We start from the raw sequence: 19,638 nt of genomic DNA, 5'->3' as shown, positions 1-19,638 counted from the left end.
AATCCGCCTTTTCCTGATTGTCTCTTATTCTGAAAACGCCAAGTCATCGTTCACCTCCAGTGATGCTGTTCTGTTCCAGTTGGGTTTATATCCAAACCTTCAGCTCATTCAGGACGCTCCTTTGACTTTTCGTGTTCCTGCAGTTTGTACGTTTGGGAATATTAAAATAAGTTTCTTATTTATTTTTTTACCTTTAAATATTTTTTAAAAATAATAGAAGTAATAATAACACAGTAATGGTAATCAGTGTCTAAAAGGGAGCAGGAAGAAGTAAAAACTAACAAAATAATCAAGTTTAATTTGCAGAATATTCGTCTCACATCAACGGTTGTCCTTAAATCAAACATTTGAGCCATTTTCTGCACGTTTTTGTCTTTTTTTACCCACAGAAGAAAGGTCAAAGGTTTTAATATTTATTCTTGATCGTTATATTTCCACCTGAAACACAGATTGTGATTTTATTTGTAACGCAGGCAGACTACGGCCGGCCTAATGTGGGTAGATGATGCAAACGTCCACATTGTTTTCGGTTCAGTGACGGGTTTTGTTTATGTTAAGCGCGTACCCGCATTTTAAGAAAAAACTACCGGCGTAAATGCTTTCAAACTGCACAGTCTTAGAGTTATTTTAAGATAAATAAAGATAAATGATAAATGAAAAAAAAAAATTATTGATGAATTTCGAGTCGTTCAGGGATTTAAATTCCTTCTGTTTTCATCAGAGACCTCCGGGCTGAAGAGGAGGGGGAAGGGCGCCTTAAGGAGGAGGAAAAACCAGAAAGAGGAGTCATAATGAAAGTGAATAAGTATTTAAGTGATGCATGTTGTGTCCTGCAGGGAGCGCTGTGGACTGTGGACTCAGACACATAAAGAGCTGCAGATCAGAGGGGGGTCCACACGTCCACTCGTCCTCTGTTTGGGTGTCGAGCTCATTTTCTGCTTCAGACTGACACAGAAACACAAAGGAGGCGCTGCTCGTTGATCCAGCCATTCAGCTGTTCATCTGCTCATCCAGCCATTCATCCATTCATCCAGCCATCAGTCCTCAGAGCGGTGAAGATGATGGAGCAGCTGTCTGACCGCAGGATCTTTGTCCAGCTCGTCTCAGGTGAGATCCAATGTTTTTCTGAAATCTTCGTCTTCTGTGAAATGAAGGGACTCGTGATTTAGCTGCTGCGCATTAATCTGACAAACAAACCGCTCCCGGGGGGCGTCAGAAATCCTCCATTTGTTGTGTCCATTTGTTGTGTTTATCCAGAGCCCAGAGGAGGAATCAGACGATTTCAGTTTATCAGAAGATTTAATCATCAGGGGATGAACTAAATAAGCAGAAACGGTTAAACAGGCTGATTAATTAATCAATTTATTGAATTTCTCACTTTTAGACCAAAAAATGGACACATTAGTTTAAATCTGTTTCTGTTAGATGATGATGGAACTTCAGACTTTTTGACTCTTGATGTTGTTTTTATTTTTAAGGTCAGTTTGTTGATTTGTTGGCATAAACTCAGAGCTCAGGTGGTTTCGTAATCGTTTTATTTCTGACAGTTTCTGACTCATCCTGATTTAATTTGGTCTCTGAGGTCGTTCTGCTCCTCACAGACCAGTTTTCACACATCTGCTGAGAAACCGACCCAGTGTTTCAGTTCTGAGGAACATCCTACAGCTGAATTAGAACCAGCAGCGTTCCTGATGTTCTGTTTACTCCGCAGGGCTGCTGCTGCTGTCCTCGTGGTGTGTTCAGGGTCTGCGTGTCGACGTGTTCCACAGCACACCGATGTTCAGGCTCAACGGACGCGAGCAGCTGGTCTGTGAGGTTCAGGACTGTCCCACGGCCCCGAGCATATCCTGGTCTTGGCTGGGTGACCGTCCTCTGTCCACACCAGTCAGCACCAACAGGACTCACTCTGTGCTTACCTTTGACCCCGTGACGAAAGAGGACGAAGGAGGGTTGCTGTGTAAAGTCCTCTGTGGAGACAAGGTCTCACAGAAATTGACCTCTGTGAAGGTTTACTGTGAGTCCACACACTCGTCTTCTACCTTCTACCTCTTCTACTCGTCTAGTTTGAATTTCTGGAGTCTTACCTGCGTGTCCTCTGGTCCCAGCCTTCTCAGATCCTGTAATCACGGGTCACGATCAGCTGAAGCTGGGGGAGGAGTCCAAACTGACCTGCCAGGTGTCTGACCTGTACCCCGCTGGTGATCTGAGCCTCACCTGGCTCAGGGGAGACACTGTTCTGAAGAGGACCATGGGACAGTCTGAGTCTCACCTTTCTCAGTCTGAGCTTGGACTCCAGAACCAGGACTGGAGAGAGAAAATCACCTGCAGGGCCGACCTCGAACTGGAGGACCTGCCACCTGACAACAGGACCAGAGAGACCACCGTCCCCCTGAACATCCTCTGTGAGTCAATTCAGAGCTAAGGCTTTCCAACTGTCCTTTGTTTGAGTCTAGACTCAGCTGGTCTCCTGTGGTCCACCTCCGGGTCTAAGTCTGACTCTGATGTGAATCAGAATTCTTCTCTTGACGTCTGTGTTCTTCTGTAGTTTCTGACTCAGTCCTCCTGACAGATCTAACCTCTGACTCCGCCTCTTACCCTGACCCCGCCTCTAAATCATTACTCCTGCTCTGAATCCGCCTCTTACCCTGACCCCGCCTCTAAATCATTACTCCTCCTCTGAATCCGCCTCTTACCCTGACCCTGCCTCTAAATCATTACTCCTCCTCTGACTCCGCCTCTTATCCTGACTCTGACGCCGATTCTGACTCCTGCAACCTGTCTCCGCCTCCAAATCATGGCTCCTCCTCTGATTTCGGACTCCGCCTTTAATTCCTGACTCCTTACTCCTGTTTCCTAAGTCCTCTAAAGTCTCCGCCTATAAAGCCTGACTCCACCTTTAAATCATGACTCCACCTCTGATTTTTGACTCCGCCTCTTCCTCTGTCCAAGCCTCTAAATTCTGACTCCTTCCTCCTGACTCCGCCTCTAACTCATGACACTGTCTCCGACTCCTCCTCTGACTCCGCCTTTTACCCTGACTCCGCCTGTAACTTATGACTCCTCGTCTGACTCCGCCTGTAACTTATGACTCCTCCTCTGACTCCGCCTGTAACTCATGACTCCTCCTCTGACTCCGCCTGTAACTCATGACTCCTCCTCTGACTCTGCCTCTAAATCATGACTCCGTCTCTGACTCCGCCTCTAAATCACGACACTGTCTCCAACTGCTCCTCTGACTCCGCCTCTTACCCTGACTCCTCCTCTAAAACATGACTCCTCCTCTGACTCCTCTTCCTCTCTCCTGCAGATGCTCCTGTTGTCTTGGAGGTTTCGGACTCTGTGGTTGCGATGATGGGCTCTCCTCTCACTCTCAACTGTTCAGTGGAGGGAAACCCGGAGCCGCAGATTTCCTGGAGGTTCAGGACGAAGGACAGGGGGTCTGTGGAGCGAGGAGGAGGAGGTCAGCTGGTCTTCCCAGTGGTGAGACATTCTGATGCTGGACAATACGAGTGTGAGGCTCGAAACACGGAAGGAAGCCATAGAGCCTCTGTAAACGTCACTGTTTTAGGTGAGAGTGAAGCTCCTGTTTCATTTACAATCTTTGGTCTGACCAAGTCCTGACGCACCTGTCTGCCACCTTTACATAGCTCCGCCCACCAACACCTCCTTGTGGGTGAGTCCAGGTGAGGAGGTGACAGAAGGTGAAGAGGTGATCCTTACCTGTTACTCTGATGGAGGTCCACCCCCCACATTGAGCCTCAAGAAGGATGGGGAGCAGTTAATGGCGACTAACTCCGCCCCTTCACTCAGCTACAGAATTCCTGCCGCTTCCCTGGCAGACTCCACCCTCTACCAGTGCGAAGCCTCGAATGAGTTCGGCTCCCAGCTGGTGTCCAACAATGTCACAGTCAGAGGTATTTCCATTCTTCCTCCTGCTGAAGAGTTGTGAAGAGAAGGTTCTGAACCGGTCGGTTGTTCCCTCAGCTCACCCCCTGCAGGTGGAGGCGAGTCCTCAGGTCTCAGCAGAACGAGGCTCGGCTCTGATTCTGACCTGCAGGGCCTCCGGATGCCTGCACCCACCCACCCTCAGCTGGAGGACGACGGACCAGAACCGAACCGTCCTGCAGAGGACGCAGCAGCAGGACGGGCTGTCCCAGCTCCACCTGCAGGAGCTGGACCTCCAGCATCAGGGAGGGTACAGCTGCCAGGCCGAGTGCGACTCGGTCATCAGGACCAGGGAGATCCACGTCCATGTCTACTGTGAGTCTCCAATGCTCGGCTGTGATTTGAACATGTAGCAGTAATTCGGTGTGCTGTGTCCTCCATCTTGTTCCGCTGCTGCAGACCTGCGCTCAGGCGGTCCTCAGAGTGAAACTGCAGCGCCGAGGGCCTCTCCTTAGCGCCTTCTGTCTGCTGTTGTATAGCTGCAGATTAATATCTGAGTTTCCAAAAAAGTACATTTTAAAATGAATGATTTGCTTTGAAAACGATGAAAAACTCATTTGTGATCGATTTATGTTGTTATCAGAAAGACGATGGACTGATTAAACCATCAGCTGCGACGATTCCTTCAATACGTTCAAACTAAATATTAGAAGAAGATCTGGATCAGGAGAATCAGTGGAACGCTGACGTCACGTTAAAACTGAAAACGTTTTGAACGTTTCCCTTCTGGATGTTCCCAGGACTCAGGTTTGTTCTGGTCGCTCATCAGGAGCTGAGGTTCACATCTGTTCACCAGGATTCTGTTTCAGCGAGTCTCAGCTCAGTTCGTCCGGACTCGTTGAGCCCTGCCGCCGCGCTCGCGCAGGTCAAAGGTCGAGGAGTTCTGCTCTGTTGGTTTAGTCTCAAAGCGAGCAGCGGCATTTCCTCATTTTCTGTAAACTGTTTGTTTTTAGGCCGGCGTGGGGGCAGATGTTTCTGTGTCATGCTGACTAAGATACACAGAAGAGCTGAAAATAGTCAGCGAATGGGTCGTTCCTCTTTTTAACCAAATCACTTCAAACGTTCAACATCTAATCAGACGTGATGAAGACGACCTGCTGAAGCTCAAACCGGGCATCAGAGCGAGGAAGAATAGGAGGGTTAGGTTGTTGGAGAAAATATCCAGACAACAAAAAGGTTTGTTGATGTCAGAGGAGAGAGGAAAGTCAACGGCAGCTCAAATAACCGCTCGTTACAACCTCCTCTGAGCTCAGAACCGCCAGAAACCACACAGGGTGCCACTGCAGTTTACACAAACTCCCCTCCAGAGACTGGAAAAACAAGGGCTGGTCTGATGAGTGAGCCGCAGCTCTGATGCCCGGTTTGGACTTCAGCGAGTGAGCACATAATGAAGCGTCTGCAGCAGAAATAAACAACTGGAGGACTGAGAGGCGAGGGGGGAACGCGTTCCATCAAGCCTCGTCCTTCAGTCTGAGCTGAAGAGGACAGACGTCCCAGTTATGACCGACGGGATGTGACACCACGGAGGTGAGCGACGCCAGAAAACCCCACCGGCCCACGCAGAGGAGGTGGTTCATGACCTCCAGGCTGAAAACAGCAGCTGGATTCTTTAGTGTTCAAACACCTCAAACTTCTCAGGAAGCTGAAATGCTTATCGCCCGCCGCCTTCTGGCTGTTTTTATGACTGTTTCATAGCTGTGTCTGTTAATGCTGATTAGCTGCGGCGGCCATCTTGAGTCGGGGGTTGAACCCAGAAGGTTCTGAACGTTTAAAGAAGTGATTTGATTATTTTAAATGTCTGAACCTCGAATGCCTCATGTAAACAAAAAACAGCTGATCTTCCAGATCCTCAGAGCTGCCGTTTTTCTCTCCTCTCCAGCGTTCCCGTCTGACCCGGTTCTGGAGGATCCCGGTCCCGTCCTGCTGGGCCTGGAAGCGGAGATCCGCTGCGACGTCTTTAACGTCTTCTCGGCCAATCAGCTGCGGGTCCGCTGGCTGTCGGGGAACACGACTCTGATGTTGGAGCCGTTCAACTTCTCCAGCTCTTTGCAGAACGTCTCATCGGTTCTGAAGTACCGGGTCGAGGAGGTTCAGCCGGTTCTGACCTGCAGGGTGGAGCTGCTGACGGAGGGTGGAGGCGTGTGGAGGTCCAGAAGAATCAGCATGCCTCTGCAGGTCCACTGTAAGAGTTTTTATTCATAAATCCAGTTCAGGTTCCGGTTTAGAACTCCGCAGCTTGTTCTTCAGGGTTCTATTAATCTGGATTCAGGTTTTGTTGAACCCTTTTGCTTCTGACCCAGATCCTCCGAGGGCCACCTCCCTCTCAGCGAGTCCAGGTGAGGAGGTGATGAAGGACGAGACGGTGACGTTTACCTGTCGGTCGGACGGAGCTCCGCCCCCTACGCTGGTGCTGAAGAGGAACGGGAAGGAGCTGCTGAGGGCTGGCTCCGCCTCCTCACCGTTGCTGACCTTTGACCTCACCCCCACCCTGCTGCAGGACTCCGGCTCGTACCAGTGCGAAGCCTCGAACGCGCACGGCTCCCAGCTGGTGTCCAGGAGCATCACCGTCAAAGGTCAGAAGGTTTTCAAAGTCAGTGAAGAACTTCAATTTGAGGGATCTGAGGTCCAGTTTGAGCTTCTGTCAGAGAATCCGACTCTGAGCAGAAATTAACTCTGACACGGCGGTGAAGTCATGAAGTCCTCTAATCCAACCGAGCTGAAACTGAGCTGAAATTGAGCTTCATCGACGGGAAATAAAATATAACAAACACGTAGAAACGCGTCTCCTCGGAGGAAAGCCAGATTAAAACATTCAGCCAAACCAACCCAAGAAAAACTAACTTTTAGATCTCCTGTTTGTTAGTAAAATATCTCACTGGAGAAACATCTTCAGCTTCTGGAGTCGACAGAAACCTGTCTGCCTCACTGAGCCATTACTTTAAAACAAATCTCTTCTGATTTCTGGTGTTTAAACCAGTTTAAATGACTTCCATCTGCAGGCGAACCAATAAAAAATTACACGGCAGCACAAACTGTCACATGACAGGTCCACCGTCAGACGGTGAAGAGAGGTCAAAGGTCAACGCGTTCAGGCGGAATCAGATCAACTCTGAGCTGTGAATCCTCCAAGTCTCAGAGTCCAGGAAGCAGCCGGTTTGCTTTTACTTCCCTGTTACCTGAGGAGGTCAGCTGGTTCTGGTGATTCAAGTGTTAAAACTCACGCCTCCGCGCTCGGCGCTCGTCTCCACGCTCGCTGCTTTCATCGGGCCGACAGGAGGTCAGCTGTGGAGGATTTCTCTTCATCTCAGCCGGACGGTTCAGGGATTTATTACAGACTTCTGGTCAGGCTTTGACAGAACGTTAGTGAAGTTGTAAAAACAAACTACTAGATGAGGAGAAGATGATGTAAACTTGACCCTCTTCATCCTCCTCCTCCTCCTCCTCCTCCTCCTCCTCCTTCTTGGCAGATCTGGTAGAGTTTACTCAAACTGGTTGGTTTCCTGTCGGCTTTTAAACTTTTCAGTCCGGTTGAGTTCAGGGCTTTCAGAAGGTCGGTCAGAAGCTTAACGTCAGCCTTGTTCATCCAATCAGAGTCCAGCTCTGATGATTCATCCAATCAGAGTCCAGCTCCGATGTGTTTGGGATCGTTGTCTCGTTGGACTCAACTGTGTCCAAGTTGTTCAGCTGCTGGTTTGAGGTGAAGATGAAGAATTTGGAGGTCGTCCTCCTCACTTTGTTCTACAGCATGATGCTGCCACCTCCGTGCCTGAGAGCTTGACTCCTCCAAACAGTCAAACCTTTGTCCAGGGGACATTTTTTCTCGTCCGCATGGACAGCTGCAGGTTTCAGTCCAGCTTGAAGGTTCTGGAGCTTCTTTCTCAGGTCACCATGGTGATGTGAGACAGGTTTCACTGAGGACAGGGACTCCGGGGGTTTGAGCCTTGGTGGTTCCTGTACATCAGAACCACTGCTGCAGTCAATCCTGGTCTCTAACAGGAAGTTAACAGGTCTTTGACTCGTCAAGTTGAGACTTTCCAGAAACCTTTGCACCACCTATTAAACACCTATTAAATGGTTTAGACTAATTCTTGAGTTTTCCACACACTGCTGCTGTATTTTGGTTCAGATTTTAAGGACATGTCCAACTCAAGACGTCTAATCGTCTTTTTTTTTCCCCCAGCTGCCCCGGGGAACACTACAGTCCTCGTCCTGCCGTCTACGGTGGTCCAGGAGGGACAAAATGTGACTGTCTGCTGCCAAACCATCAGCTTCCCTCCATCAGCAGTGATCCTGAAGAAACTGAACAACGGCTTGGAGCTTCATTCCACCAACGGCACCTTCCTGCTGGTCAACGTCACCGCCAGAGACTCTGGGTTGTATCAGGTCAACGTGTCCAACGACCTGGGCTCTGAGATCAAAAACTTCAGCATCAGCGTTCGAGGTCGGTTGGACTGACCATCTTCTTTTTGTCTGAATGAAGAGCTGGAAGTTTGTCACGCCTGCTTGAACTTCTTGTTTTGCAGAGAGAAGAAGCAGACCTCCTCCGGGTATCGGCATCGTGGTCATCCCGAGTCTCTGCGTCGCCGCTGGACTCGCCGTCTCTGCTCTGATCATCGACTACATCAGGAGGTCCAGGAAAAAGGGCTTTTATCAGCTGCCCCAGTCGGCTCCACCTTCAGCCTGAAGCTGGGCTAACAGACTTCATCACCGAGGTCCTAAAACGGGACCTCCGCCGGACACGAGGGACCACCATGTCTGAACGGCCGAGGTTTAAAACGCAATCACCGTGTATTTGAAACTCGGCTGCTGTTCCCAGAAGGAGGGAAGCGTTCGTAGAAGATGTGGCTTCCAGGTGCCCCAAACGAATCAGGCGGACTCCGTGTCCCGTCTAGAGGCCGCCGCAGCTTCACGGACGCCTGAGGGTCTTTAGAAACAATCCCCGACTCCGTTCTCCCCAAAACGTGGCTTCCGTTTGCCGCCGCGTGGCCAAAACCTGCGTGTCCCCGAGCTGCGACTGGTTGGCGACGTGAGTCTGTGGTTTTTCAACCGCGGTTTGGTTTTAAAAACCATGGCCCACCTCGAGCCCCTGCTAACGTCACTCACAGATTTCCTCCCACGACGCGTTTCTCTTTGTGCAGTTTTGTTTTTAAGAACCATTTAGGCCAGAATCTGTCTGAGCTGCGACCGTTGAGGAAAAAATCAGATTTCCACTTGGAATCAGACTGAATTGGTCCTGAAGTTTCGTTTTTATAAAACTGGGAATTAATTCCTGGGAATGAGGAGCACATTTTTGGTGTCTTAAGTTGCCTCTCGTTTCTCCCACTCCTCCCGCTGTCGACGTTGTGTAAACTTTTTAGACGTCCTGACACCCGAGAGCGAGGCCCCGCGTCTCCCTCGGGAACGCCGTTCGTCTTTAACGACTTCCGTCAAGAGGTCAGATTTATAAACCATCGACCCACCGCAGCATAACATGTTGCTGATAATCCCCATCACACGCCTTCCTCTTCGTCCTTCTTTACTCTTCTAATCCCATCCTTTGGTTTATTCCTGCTGACCAAATTAAAACTGTAAATACTCCGAGTCATCCTACGTTAAATCAGCCGCAGCTTTCAGGTTTTAACTCCTCGGTTTGTTTCTCTAACGTCTGAATGTCTTCTGTCCTTTTTTGTTTTGATTAAATATATTTGTCTCCTCAATCGTCCTCTCAGACTCTTGAAGTTTTTGTTTGTTTCAGGGGAATTCCTGTGATTTTTCTGCTCCAACTTTTTTTTTGTCTTTTTTCGCTGGTTTACTGGAAATCTTCAGGATGTCTCGGGGGTTGCCGTGGCGACAGCCTGGGCCGCAGAGTCCAAGTCCAAACTGTTTGTTTTTCCTTTGAGCTGCTTCTGGTTCGAGCTGGAAGGGATACGTTTTTGGTTTCAGGTCTTAAATCATCCAGAAGAAACGAAAACGACACCAAAGTTTTAGGACAGCTGAGAGTCGTGGGATCAGTCTAATTCCTGGAGTTTAACAGGTTGAACAGACAGATTAAATGGAAGCGCTGGCGGCTTTTGTCTCCAGCGCTCAGCCGATTGGCTCCTGGGCTCGTTGCCATGGAAACTGGATGGCGAGGTGTGAATGGAGACCAGGCTCTGCCTTCGGACCCCTTCGTCTCTCCCTCCCTCGCACAGCGGTGCTCTGTTTTCCAGGTCCGCCGCGGCGTTTTGGGCCAGCTCCTCACCACACCGACCTTCAGTCATGTGATGCAGTCTCCGTGGCAACCAGGCCAGCTCCTGATGGGGACTTTGTGTTTTTAATTTGTTTTTGCTCTTCGGCCGATTGGGACCGAAGGGGAAGTCCACAGAAAATAAAATAAAACAATAAAAAAATAAAATAAAAGCCAACATCTCAAACTGATGAAGAAAATTATTAATATCTTATAATCTGAAAAATCTTTTATCTGGAAAATGTTTTAAAGAACCTTTTATTACGCTCTTAAGATCGAATAAAACAGATTTAAATCTTTAGGTTTTAACAAAAACTTGCTAAAGATGGCCGACACATCTCTTCTTCTGTTGTGGAAAAAGTGAAGCCATAAAAATTCCGTTTACAGGAGCGGCCATGTTGCTTCCAAAGCCCCGCCCACACACCTGTGCACCATCATGGTGTCATATGACCTACGGTCAGCCTACGGGCGGCCTACGGGAGGCGCTCGTTTAGCGTCACGTTCCCATCGTTATGAATAAAGATGGCCGACACGTCTCCGCCTTTTCCCTTTCAAAATGGAGTATTTTATCTGAATCATGTTTTTTTTTTGTGTCCCATTCGTATACATGTAGGAGGCGTGGCTTAAAAACAGTACCTCAGCCACACTGCGGCGCTTGTGCTTCAACTTCCAGCTTCCAGTACTGTCTCTAGTTCCGATACATCTCTGCGTCTAAAATGACGTTTTTAGGCCCCGCCCAGTTGGTATATGTCTGCTCTGATTGATCAGCTGTTGCTAAAACAATCAAAACAATTATTTTTAAAATATCAACGTTTAGGGTTAAATCTAAAGATCTATTAAATCTCCTTTAATCATATTATAAATGTTCCAAAAATAAAACATGCAAACTTTACTTTTTAAGTTTTATTTATTGATTGAACCATTTTTCATGCTGAAGTGGATCATAAATACTTATTTCAGAGTTTTAAAAACATTTTTCTGACAGTATGAAGGACTTTAATGAATTAAATCCCTTTAATTTCGACAGACAACCGACATGTTTAAAGTTTAGTTCTGTCGCTTCCTGATGTCAAACACTCGCTGAACTCTTGCTGACATGTTGAGAAGTGTAAATATAACCGAACAGCGGCTCAGAGGTCAAACTCGAAATCTGTGGCTCTGAAGAGACAAGAAGTCGAATAAAAACATGGCGCCGGGTCAGAAAAACAAAGAGCTCCATCTTCTTTCTCTCCCCAACAGGAAATACCAGCGGAACAGGACATTAAAACGACAAGACGCAGCAGAACTCCTCGTTACGAGTCCAGGGGTCAGAGGTCGGCAACATTTATCATGAGGCTCCATTAAACGTTTCAGCTGAATCTGCACAAACTGAAGAGTCTGACCTGAGCGGGCCCGGTTCTCCAAGGTCCAAATAACAAGTTAGAACCATCTGAAGTCGGAGGCGGAACGAGGGAATCTGCATGGAAGTTAAGAACTTCTGATTCTGATTTTCTTTGTTTTCATGATAAAAACTTTAAATAAAACTGAAGAAGCTTCAGAAACACTCCGAGCTGAGGGGAGGGGGGCAGAATGGGGCAAATATTTATAACTTTAATTTAAAATTAAATCAAGAAATGTTTTGGAGTAACGCCGGTTCAGCTGCTCCTCCCTCAGCTCCTGGAAGATGTTCGGAGTTTCGTTCAGGGATGCTCCGAGATGCTGCAGGGACAGAGGACCAAGCCCCGGACCGTCCCCCTGCCCACCGCCACCCCCCATCAATCCAGATCTTATTGAGCGTCGTGGAGTTTAACGCTTGATTTATCGTGTTCTGGGTGACGGAATCGACGTCGGCGTTGGATCGTGTTGAAAAGGTGTGGCCAACTGCACACTTACAGACACAGCCGCTATGTTCAGCCTCCATGTTCACCTCCACGAACGCGGCGTGACAACTTCCTTGCTGTTCACGTCAGTGGCATCAGATTAAATCAAATCATGAACAAAAATCAGAATTAAAACCTTTGCCTGCAGCAATCCTGAGCTTTATATTTATATTTATTAACTTTTTGTTGAAATTAATCCAACATGATCCTGTAGGAACAAAGGAATGTCAAATAAAACTTATAATTTCTGTTTTTATTGACTTTTTGACGTTCTCCACAGAAGTGATTTTTGGCTCCTTGTTTCTCTCACAGGTTGAAGTTCTTTATTAGAATTAAAGTGATGAAAATAAACCAAAACTCCTGGTTTTAATCTGACTTTCATGATTTAATCTGTCTGTTATAAAATATCTGAGTTCTATTAAAGTTTATTTGTTTTGAATCAGAACAAAATGTTAAACTCAGATGAGGTTTCTGTCAGAAAACTGATGAAGAGACAGAGCGCCACCCGCTGGTCACTGCAGGTACAGCAGCAGGCTTTTACTTTGAAAATTCAATATAATCAGATATTTCAGATATCTTTATATTCAGATATATTTCAGATATTTTTCTCTCAGAAGTGACAAAATATTTGATAGAAAATACACTAAACCTCACAACTAATGAGCATGATATTACTTAAAATAAAAGTTGATTTTATTATTTTTATTTCTGTTTTACTTTGTTCTAATCGAACTGAAATTATCTTTAAAAACTACTTTAAACGCTGACGTTTTGTCAAAATATCTGAATAAACTTTTATCAAAAAAATTAAAAACACTTAATTTGTTTATGTTTTACTAAAGTTAAGTAATTTCTTCTTTAATCTGTTTAAGAACAGAATTAAACAACAATCACTAAAAACTAAAAAATGCAAAACAAGCTAAATGCTATAAAAAGCAAAATTATAGCTAAAAGCTAAAGACGGGAACCTTTAGCTAAAAGTTGCAAAAAGGTAGCTAACTGTTGAATGTAGCAAAAAGCTAGCTAAAAGCTACAAAACCCAAATTATATCTGAATGCTAAAGTAGCAATATGCTAGCTATAAGCACGAAAACGCTAGTTTAAAGCTTAAAGTTGCCAAAAGCTAGCTTAAAGCTAAAAACGCTAACCTTTTGAACCCTAAAAAAAACAAAAAAACTAAACACTAGCCAGATGCCAAAAGTAGCTAAACACTTGCTACAAACAACAACAAAAAAAAAACAAGTTTAGCTAAAAGTAGCAGAACCCTATTATAAGTGTCAAAACACTAGCTAAAAGTTGCTAAGCGCTAGTTAAATGCTAAAGTAGTATATTACTAGCTGAATGTAGTAAAAGGCTAGCTTAAAACTAAAAGTACCCTAAGAAGACAGCAGCTGAAGCAGATTAATTAGCAGATTGGTTTTTTTACAGGAAAAAGATTTATAAAGTTAAATATTTAGAAAAGTCTAAAATTTGCAAAAAACAAAAGTCTTATTTGCTGAATGAGCTAAAGGTTTTGATTTGTGAATGGCTAAAATATCACAAAGTCTGCTGAGGTTAGATAGAAAAATAAATATGTGCTCATAAATAATGATTGTTTCAAAACTTGATCAATTTTAGGTGGGTTTTTTTTTTCCACAAGCGGATGAGTTTCACAAGCCTTTATTGTGAAATCCGCAGGGACCGGAAGTTGACAGTTAGCATCTCACAGATTACCTCCTCAGAGACGCTGTGGGTGTCCAGGTGTAAAAATGTTACCTTTATCCATCAAAGACGACGAGTACAAACCGGCCAAGTTCAACCTGCTGGTCAAACTGTCCGGATGGTTCAGGTGAGCTGACCTGAGGGCCGCTCGGAGCTGTTAGCTTGATGCTAACCGGTTAGCTCGGACGGCTCAGCCGCTACTGGAGCTTCATCAAACCGGGCTTTTTATCAGAATGTCGGGCGGTACCGTGGGCTGTTCGAGGGTTCGGTTCATGTGTTCGGTTGTGACTGTGAGGACCTAAAGAGCCGGGGGTCCCTTTCGGTTCGGTTCGGAGGGGTTCGGGTGAGTGAGCTTGTCTCGTGTTTGTGTTTCAGGTCCATTTTAGCGGATAAAACTTCCAGGAATCTGTTCTTCTTCCTCTGCCTCAACCTTTCCTTCGCCTTCGTGGAGCTGACCTACGGAATCTGGAGCAACAGGTAGCAGCTGTGTGTGTGTGTGTGTGTTCGGCTCAGGATGTGCCACGTATGTGTTAGCTCTGTGTGTGTGTGTGTGTGTGTGTGTCCATCTTTAAACGGAAGTCCCGGTCAGGCTGCAGATTTTCCTCCTCCAACCTTTAAACTGTGCAGAAGTTCTGATCCGGTCCTCAGGTGGACTTTCTGAAGTTCTGTCTTCCTCTCAGCTTCGGTTTGAACTCTGACCTTTGACCTCATCCAGGCACAAAATGGCTCCTGAGCTCGGGGCTCACAAGGTAAATCGGTTCCCTTTAGCTGTTTTAGCTCCAAGGAGCCGAAAACTTGTGATCTGACAGCCAGCTCTTATTTTCCTCAGTCTCCGTCTTTTTTGTCCTCTACGTGTCCAGTTTTTGTCCCCTGTCACAACAGGAAGAGGACACTTGGACATACTGTCAGTCCGTCCGATTCATGTTGATGACTTGGAAAATTGCATTGCTTCCATTTTGATGTAAGGATGAGTCAAAATCTAAGATGGCCACCACCGTACACACATGTATCTAAATAATTTGGGCACCATTTTTATTTGAGGAAAGTTTATTTTTAAGCCAAACAGAAACTAGAAAGCGTCAGCCCGTCAGAGCGTTTCTCTCCACACTTCGGTTCTTGGAATCAGATGATACGAACTGTCCGCCCTTTCAGAACCCCAGGGTGTCCTGAGTACTCACGGGGGGACATCGTTGGACCGCTTGGATCCAGACGTGTCCCGAGCCTCACGTTTGAGTCTCCGGCTGAAACACCTAATAATCACAACAATGAACTCTGGGATCAAATCGTCTGTTCTTGTTCCTCGTTAACGTCGGCAGACTTTGTGTTCTTTCAGCCGCTCAGGCTTCAGAACCTGAACTGAGCCGGGTCCTGGTTCCGCCTCCTCTCACGCTCTCTGCTGTGTTTGGGTCCAGTTTAGGTCTGATCTCAGACTCATTCCACATGTTCTTCGACTGCACCGCCCTGCTGGCAGGACTCGCAGCCTCCGTCATCTCCAAATGGAGGTCCAATGACAGCTTCTCCTACGGGTGAGTAGCTCCTCCGCCGCTCCCGAATCCGCCACTCGGGTCGGGTCCGGAGTCTCACCGCTCTGTGTCCTCCTCGTTGTCCCTCAGGTACGTCAGAGCAGAGGTCCTGGCGGGCTTCGTCAACGGGCTCTTCCTCATCTTCACCGCTTTCTTCATCTTCTCAGAAGGAGTCGAGGTAACGAGCAGAACTCAGAACAAACCTGGAGCTCGTTCGTTTGTCCTGCGTGTTTCAGTCACCCGAGACGCCGCAGCAGATGTAAGGTAACTTCCTGTCCGTGTCTCAGCGAGCTCTGGAGCCGCCTGACGTCCACCACGAGCGCCTGCTTCCTGTCTCTGTCGCCGGCCTGCTGGTCAACCTGGTGGGGATCTTCGTGTTCCAGCACGGAGGACATGGACACTCGCACGGAGACGGAGGTATGGAGGACGGCTTGCATCAGGATGGAAGTTTGTCTTTTATGTCCTTTTAAAAGTGGGCGTATGTTTGTCTTCAGGTCACGGTCACAGTCACTCCCTGTTCAACGGCAGCCTGAACCACGGACACGGGGGACACGAACACCACAGCAAGCATGCTGACTGGCACGGGGGACACGGACACAGCCACGGAGAACACGAAGAACACGGGCACAGTCATGGAGGACACGGTCACAGCCACGGGGGACATGAAGGACACGGTCACAGCCACGGAGGACACGGCCACGGAGGACACGAAGAGCCTTTCTGTGAGAATCAAACCGACAGTCTTCAGTGACCTCATCTGGAGACATGTTTTCAGGGGACGGATGAGGGGAGCCACGGTGTCTGTTATTGTCTTCTCATGTTTTGTTTTTTACTCTTTCAGACGAGGCGGGAAAAGGCTCCAGCAAACAGATCCTTCAGGGTGAGAACTCCTCAAACAGCAACTCAGACGGCTAACGGACGGAAAGATTACAAATCATAAATTTAGTTCAGATGAAATTTAGCAGCTTCCGTCCTAAACGTGTCCCAGAAGTCAAACATGTCCTCAGCTGGAGGCCCTGAGCTTCAGACTTAGTAAAAACTCAACCTGCTGTGGACTCTGGGGTCCACCAGGGGGCGCCCTCACACCGTAACGCTGCAGCAGCGGCCATGTTGCTCAGTGCTTCTGACTCAGATCCACTCAGTCATGAGCAGCTGTTTGATTCTCTGGACTTTTTAACACATTCTCTAAAAGAGAAAACATTACTTCCTTTGTGATTTAAAAAAAACCCTTCAGCTGCAGTCCAAATTTAGTAACTTGCTGCACACATGTTTGTTTTTGCTGGTTCGTCAGATATTTTGCTAACAGACGGAGACATACAGGCCTTCTGGGGGTTGATTTCATTTATTAGAATATAACATTTGAACAGAACGCCATGATCACGAGCTCTTCTGTGATTGTCGACTGAACCTGTGTTAATAAAGTTTTGACGGGGTCATTTATTTCCCAGGAGTCCTCCTGCACATCATCGCCGACACCCTCGGGAGCGTCGGCGTGATCATCTCCGCCCTCCTGATGCAGAAGTACGAGCTGATGATCGCCGACCCCATCTGCTCCATGCTGATCGCCATCCTCATCGGAGTCAGGTGACAAGATTACTGATTGATTGGCGGCGTCGGGCGACTCGTATCGATAACTGGAAGGTTCCAGAGATGTCACTGTCGGCAGCGGCGCCACTTTAAACACGCTGATGTGTCGGCGTTTGTTTCACTTGTCTCTGTGTGACCTGGCCTTAACCCTGTTGATTGACAGCTCTAACTGCAGCCTTCAACAGACCAGTCAGGTGGGCGGGGCTTCGTTTAACCACCATGTGGCCAGCTGGGACCACACTTACAGACGCCTCTATTGTGGGAGCAGTCAACCAATCAGGAAGTGAGGCCACTTCCTGTCCTGACAGGAAGTAGCTTTTAATAAGCTTAGAAACCCTCTGTCGGTGTTCAAGTTGAAGTCTTTTCTTCGCGTGCAGCCGGTAAAACGTTGAAACGATCTGATCAGAACCTTCAGAACGTCTGCAGGATGTTCTTAATTAGCCCGAAGGAAACAGAAAGTTAGAGACCCTGCCCGTGTCTTCAGAACCTTCAGTTGGGTCTCTAATGTTTCACTGGCTGGAGATTTCCTTCAGTTGTTTAAAAGAAAACCAAAAAACGTTTTTAAAAAAGGTTTAATGGATCCAAGAATCACTTCAAGGCCCTGGAGCCACTCTGATGGTTCCCGGACAGCATTACCTCAGTTACTCGTGCAGCTTTTAAATCTCCTAATTGTTCTGCAGAACAATCAATAAAACCTTTGCAGTAACCATTATAACCTTTTTAAATGCAACCACATCGACATAATAATGAAGTTTAATTTCCTAAATCAACGCGGATCGTCTTTATAGATCCTCTAACGGCTTTAAAAACCCATAAAACATCTTTTGGACCTGAAGCCTCAGGTGGTTCCTTCAAAGTAAAAGCCTCTAGAGACTAAAACGAGACAAGTTTGAGTCATTTTGGAGACTCCGCCGTGGCTGACGTTTGCCGACCCCATCTCAAACCGTCCAGTACCGGGACACGAGGTAGAACGTGGCTGCCCAGGACCTGGTTTTGGGTCAAGAGGAAGAGCTGCTGCAGAACCAGGTCTCTGCTGGAGGGGATTTATAGAGAACCTGTAAATAAATCCTCACGCTCCCTGAGAACCTCCTTAAACTAAACTACAAACCTCTTTAGCGTCTCAAACGCTTTAATCGCTCATTTTATAAAAAATAAATCCAGTTTGACGTCTTCATGATGGTATAAATCCATCGTGATAAGCTGCAGTGATCAATAAATGTTTTTATTCTTTTAAAACATCCCGTAGGAACTCATCAACGATGCAGAAATAAAATCATAAAATTCAGAAAACTGACTGTCCTGCAGGGTTTGAACTCCAGGGCGTCTGTGAACATTTGCTTGGCGTGTCGGCCATCTTAAAACGCCGTTCCACAGCAGGGTAAACACAGACTGATGGATTCTCTCTCAGGTTTCGCCTGAAGAATGAGTCTGAAAGGAAGGAAATCGATCTCAAACCTGATGGATGCTGTGGAAAATGGTTTCCACCGATTCAAAGTATGCATTTAGCAGCTAATGGCCTTTAACGTGCCAAACCACCGGCATGGACCCGGAGACGGTTCTGGACTTCGGTCCCGGCTCGCCGGTCCTCGGGATGGAGATGTGGCGGTCAGATTTCTGAGAATCTTTGGCGATAAACGGCGTTGGTGTGCGCCGGTGGAGCTGGGTGACTGGAAGGGAGCGTAGCTGCATATTTTAGGAGTCAGCAGAGCCAAGCTGTGGTCAGCTGAGAGGCCTTCACAGAACCACAGAGATCGGGTTTCTGGAAACTCGGCGTCATCCCTGACTTTCACTCCAGTTAAATATCTACAGATGGATCTGTGCTGCCAAGTTTGAGGCGGAATATTCTGGGTTTCTGAGCCAGAACCTCCTTTCTGTCCTGACCTTTGCCCTTTGACCCTCAGCGTGGTGCCGCTGCTGAAGGAGTCCATCGGCATCCTGATGCAGAGAACGCCGCCCTCGCTCGACCATGCCCTGCCGGAGTGCTACCAGAGGGTTCGTACTGCGGCGTGAAAGGAACCACATCGTCTACCCGCCGCGTGCCGGCCGTGTCTAATTGCTGGTGTGTGTGGTTCAGGTGCAGCAGCTGCAGGGGGTCTACAACCTGCAGGACCTTCACTTCTGGACTCTGTGCACGGACGTTTACATCGGGACGTTAAAGCTGCTGGTGGCGCCCGACGCCGACACCCGCTGGATCCTCAGCCAGACGCACAACATCTTCACTCAGGTACCTGAACGCACTGCAGCTAAACCTCTGAACGATTACGTCACCTTCAGGTTTTATAAGGACGTGTTCTTAGTATTTCAGTACATTTGTAGTATTTTTCATGGTACTTCAGTACTTTTGTTGGTAATCTTTGGTCGGTGTCTCGCCGTAGGTTGGAGTTCGGCAGCTGTACGTTCAGATCGACGTGGCCGCCATGTAGAAGCTCCACCTCCTCCAAACCTGGGACCAATCACATCTAGTTATTGCTGCAGGTGACCTTTGACCCCCTCAGGTCACCGCAGGACAGACTCAGAGGGAGGGGTGTGTGGGGGGGAACCATGAAGAACTAATGAACTCAAATGGCCCCGCCCACTTTTTTAATCTCTGGGTCGCCGGGCAACTAGCCCTCCCCCCCTCCTCCCCTTTGCACTTTAACTGGAGCAAAGCATTCTGGGTAAGTGCCTTCATTGTGAATCAGAGACAATCTAAGCTCCGCCCACTACTGCTGACATCACCGCCGAGACCCCATGATTGGTCAGCGGCAAGTGTGATGTCACTGTTTTTACCGTGCCAAACCATGTGACCTATCAGTGGGATTTTTTTTTTTTTTTTTTAC

General features: G+C 47.5%; 2 protein-coding genes across 4 annotated transcripts; both read left to right on the top strand.

The window, feature by feature from the left end:
* The first annotated feature begins 73 nt into the window (after window positions 1–73).
* vcam1b (vascular cell adhesion molecule 1b) lies at window positions 74–9,646 on the top strand. Of its 2 annotated transcripts, XM_037981225.1 has the most exons (11): window positions 74–797; window positions 945–1,107; window positions 1,712–2,014; window positions 2,106–2,402; window positions 3,308–3,568; window positions 3,648–3,914; window positions 3,985–4,260; window positions 5,825–6,127; window positions 6,246–6,518; window positions 8,126–8,386; window positions 8,469–9,646. In XM_037981225.1, the coding sequence occupies exons 1-11, from the start codon at window positions 792–794 to the stop codon at window positions 8,627–8,629; spliced, it is 2,571 nt and encodes an 856-aa protein (XP_037837153.1). In that variant the 5' UTR covers window positions 74–791; the 3' UTR covers window positions 8,630–9,646. The 2 variants fall into 2 exon arrangements, with proteins under 2 accessions (XP_037837153.1, XP_017293073.1); XM_017437584.3 differs by having other exon boundaries at window positions 74–1,107.
* Window positions 9,647–13,682: 4,036 nt separating this feature from the next.
* On the top strand, window positions 13,683–19,636 carry slc30a7 (solute carrier family 30 member 7). Of its 2 annotated transcripts, none has more exons than XM_017437610.3 (11): window positions 13,683–13,836; window positions 14,085–14,186; window positions 15,122–15,235; window positions 15,323–15,410; window positions 15,520–15,649; window positions 15,727–15,954; window positions 16,074–16,112; window positions 16,681–16,816; window positions 18,721–18,811; window positions 18,894–19,043; window positions 19,195–19,636. In XM_017437610.3, the coding sequence occupies exons 1-11, from the start codon at window positions 13,757–13,759 to the stop codon at window positions 19,240–19,242; spliced, it is 1,206 nt and encodes a 401-aa protein (XP_017293099.1). In that variant the 5' UTR covers window positions 13,683–13,756; the 3' UTR covers window positions 19,243–19,636. The 2 variants fall into 2 exon arrangements, with proteins under 2 accessions (XP_017293099.1, XP_017293100.1); XM_017437611.3 differs by having other exon boundaries at window positions 13,820–13,836; window positions 15,127–15,235.
* Window positions 19,637–19,638: the final 2 nt, after the last annotated feature.

Source organism: Kryptolebias marmoratus, linkage group LG18 (genome assembly GCF_001649575.2).
Source record: "Kryptolebias marmoratus isolate JLee-2015 linkage group LG18, ASM164957v2, whole genome shotgun sequence".
NCBI lineage: Eukaryota > Metazoa > Chordata > Actinopteri > Cyprinodontiformes > Rivulidae > Kryptolebias > Kryptolebias marmoratus.
This window is presented reverse-complemented; position numbering and strand designations above follow the sequence as displayed.

Excerpts from the sequence above, each read along its gene's own strand:
- slc30a7 (XM_017437610.3), top strand. The coding sequence starts at position 13,757 with ATGTTACCTTTATCCATCAAAGACGACGAGTACAAACCGGCCAAGTTC. Across the intron at positions 15,236-15,322 it reads AATGACAGCTTCTCCTACGG|GTACGTCAGAGCAGAGGTCC; the intron begins GTGAGTAGCTCC and ends GTTGTCCCTCAG. Across the intron at positions 18,812-18,893 it reads TGCCGGAGTGCTACCAGAGG|GTGCAGCAGCTGCAGGGGGT; the intron begins GTTCGTACTGCG and ends TGTGTGGTTCAG.
- vcam1b (XM_037981225.1), top strand. Across the intron at positions 6,128-6,245 it reads CATGCCTCTGCAGGTCCACT|ATCCTCCGAGGGCCACCTCC; the intron begins GTAAGAGTTTTT and ends CTTCTGACCCAG. Across the intron at positions 6,519-8,125 it reads CAGGAGCATCACCGTCAAAG|CTGCCCCGGGGAACACTACA; the intron begins GTCAGAAGGTTT and ends TTTTTCCCCCAG.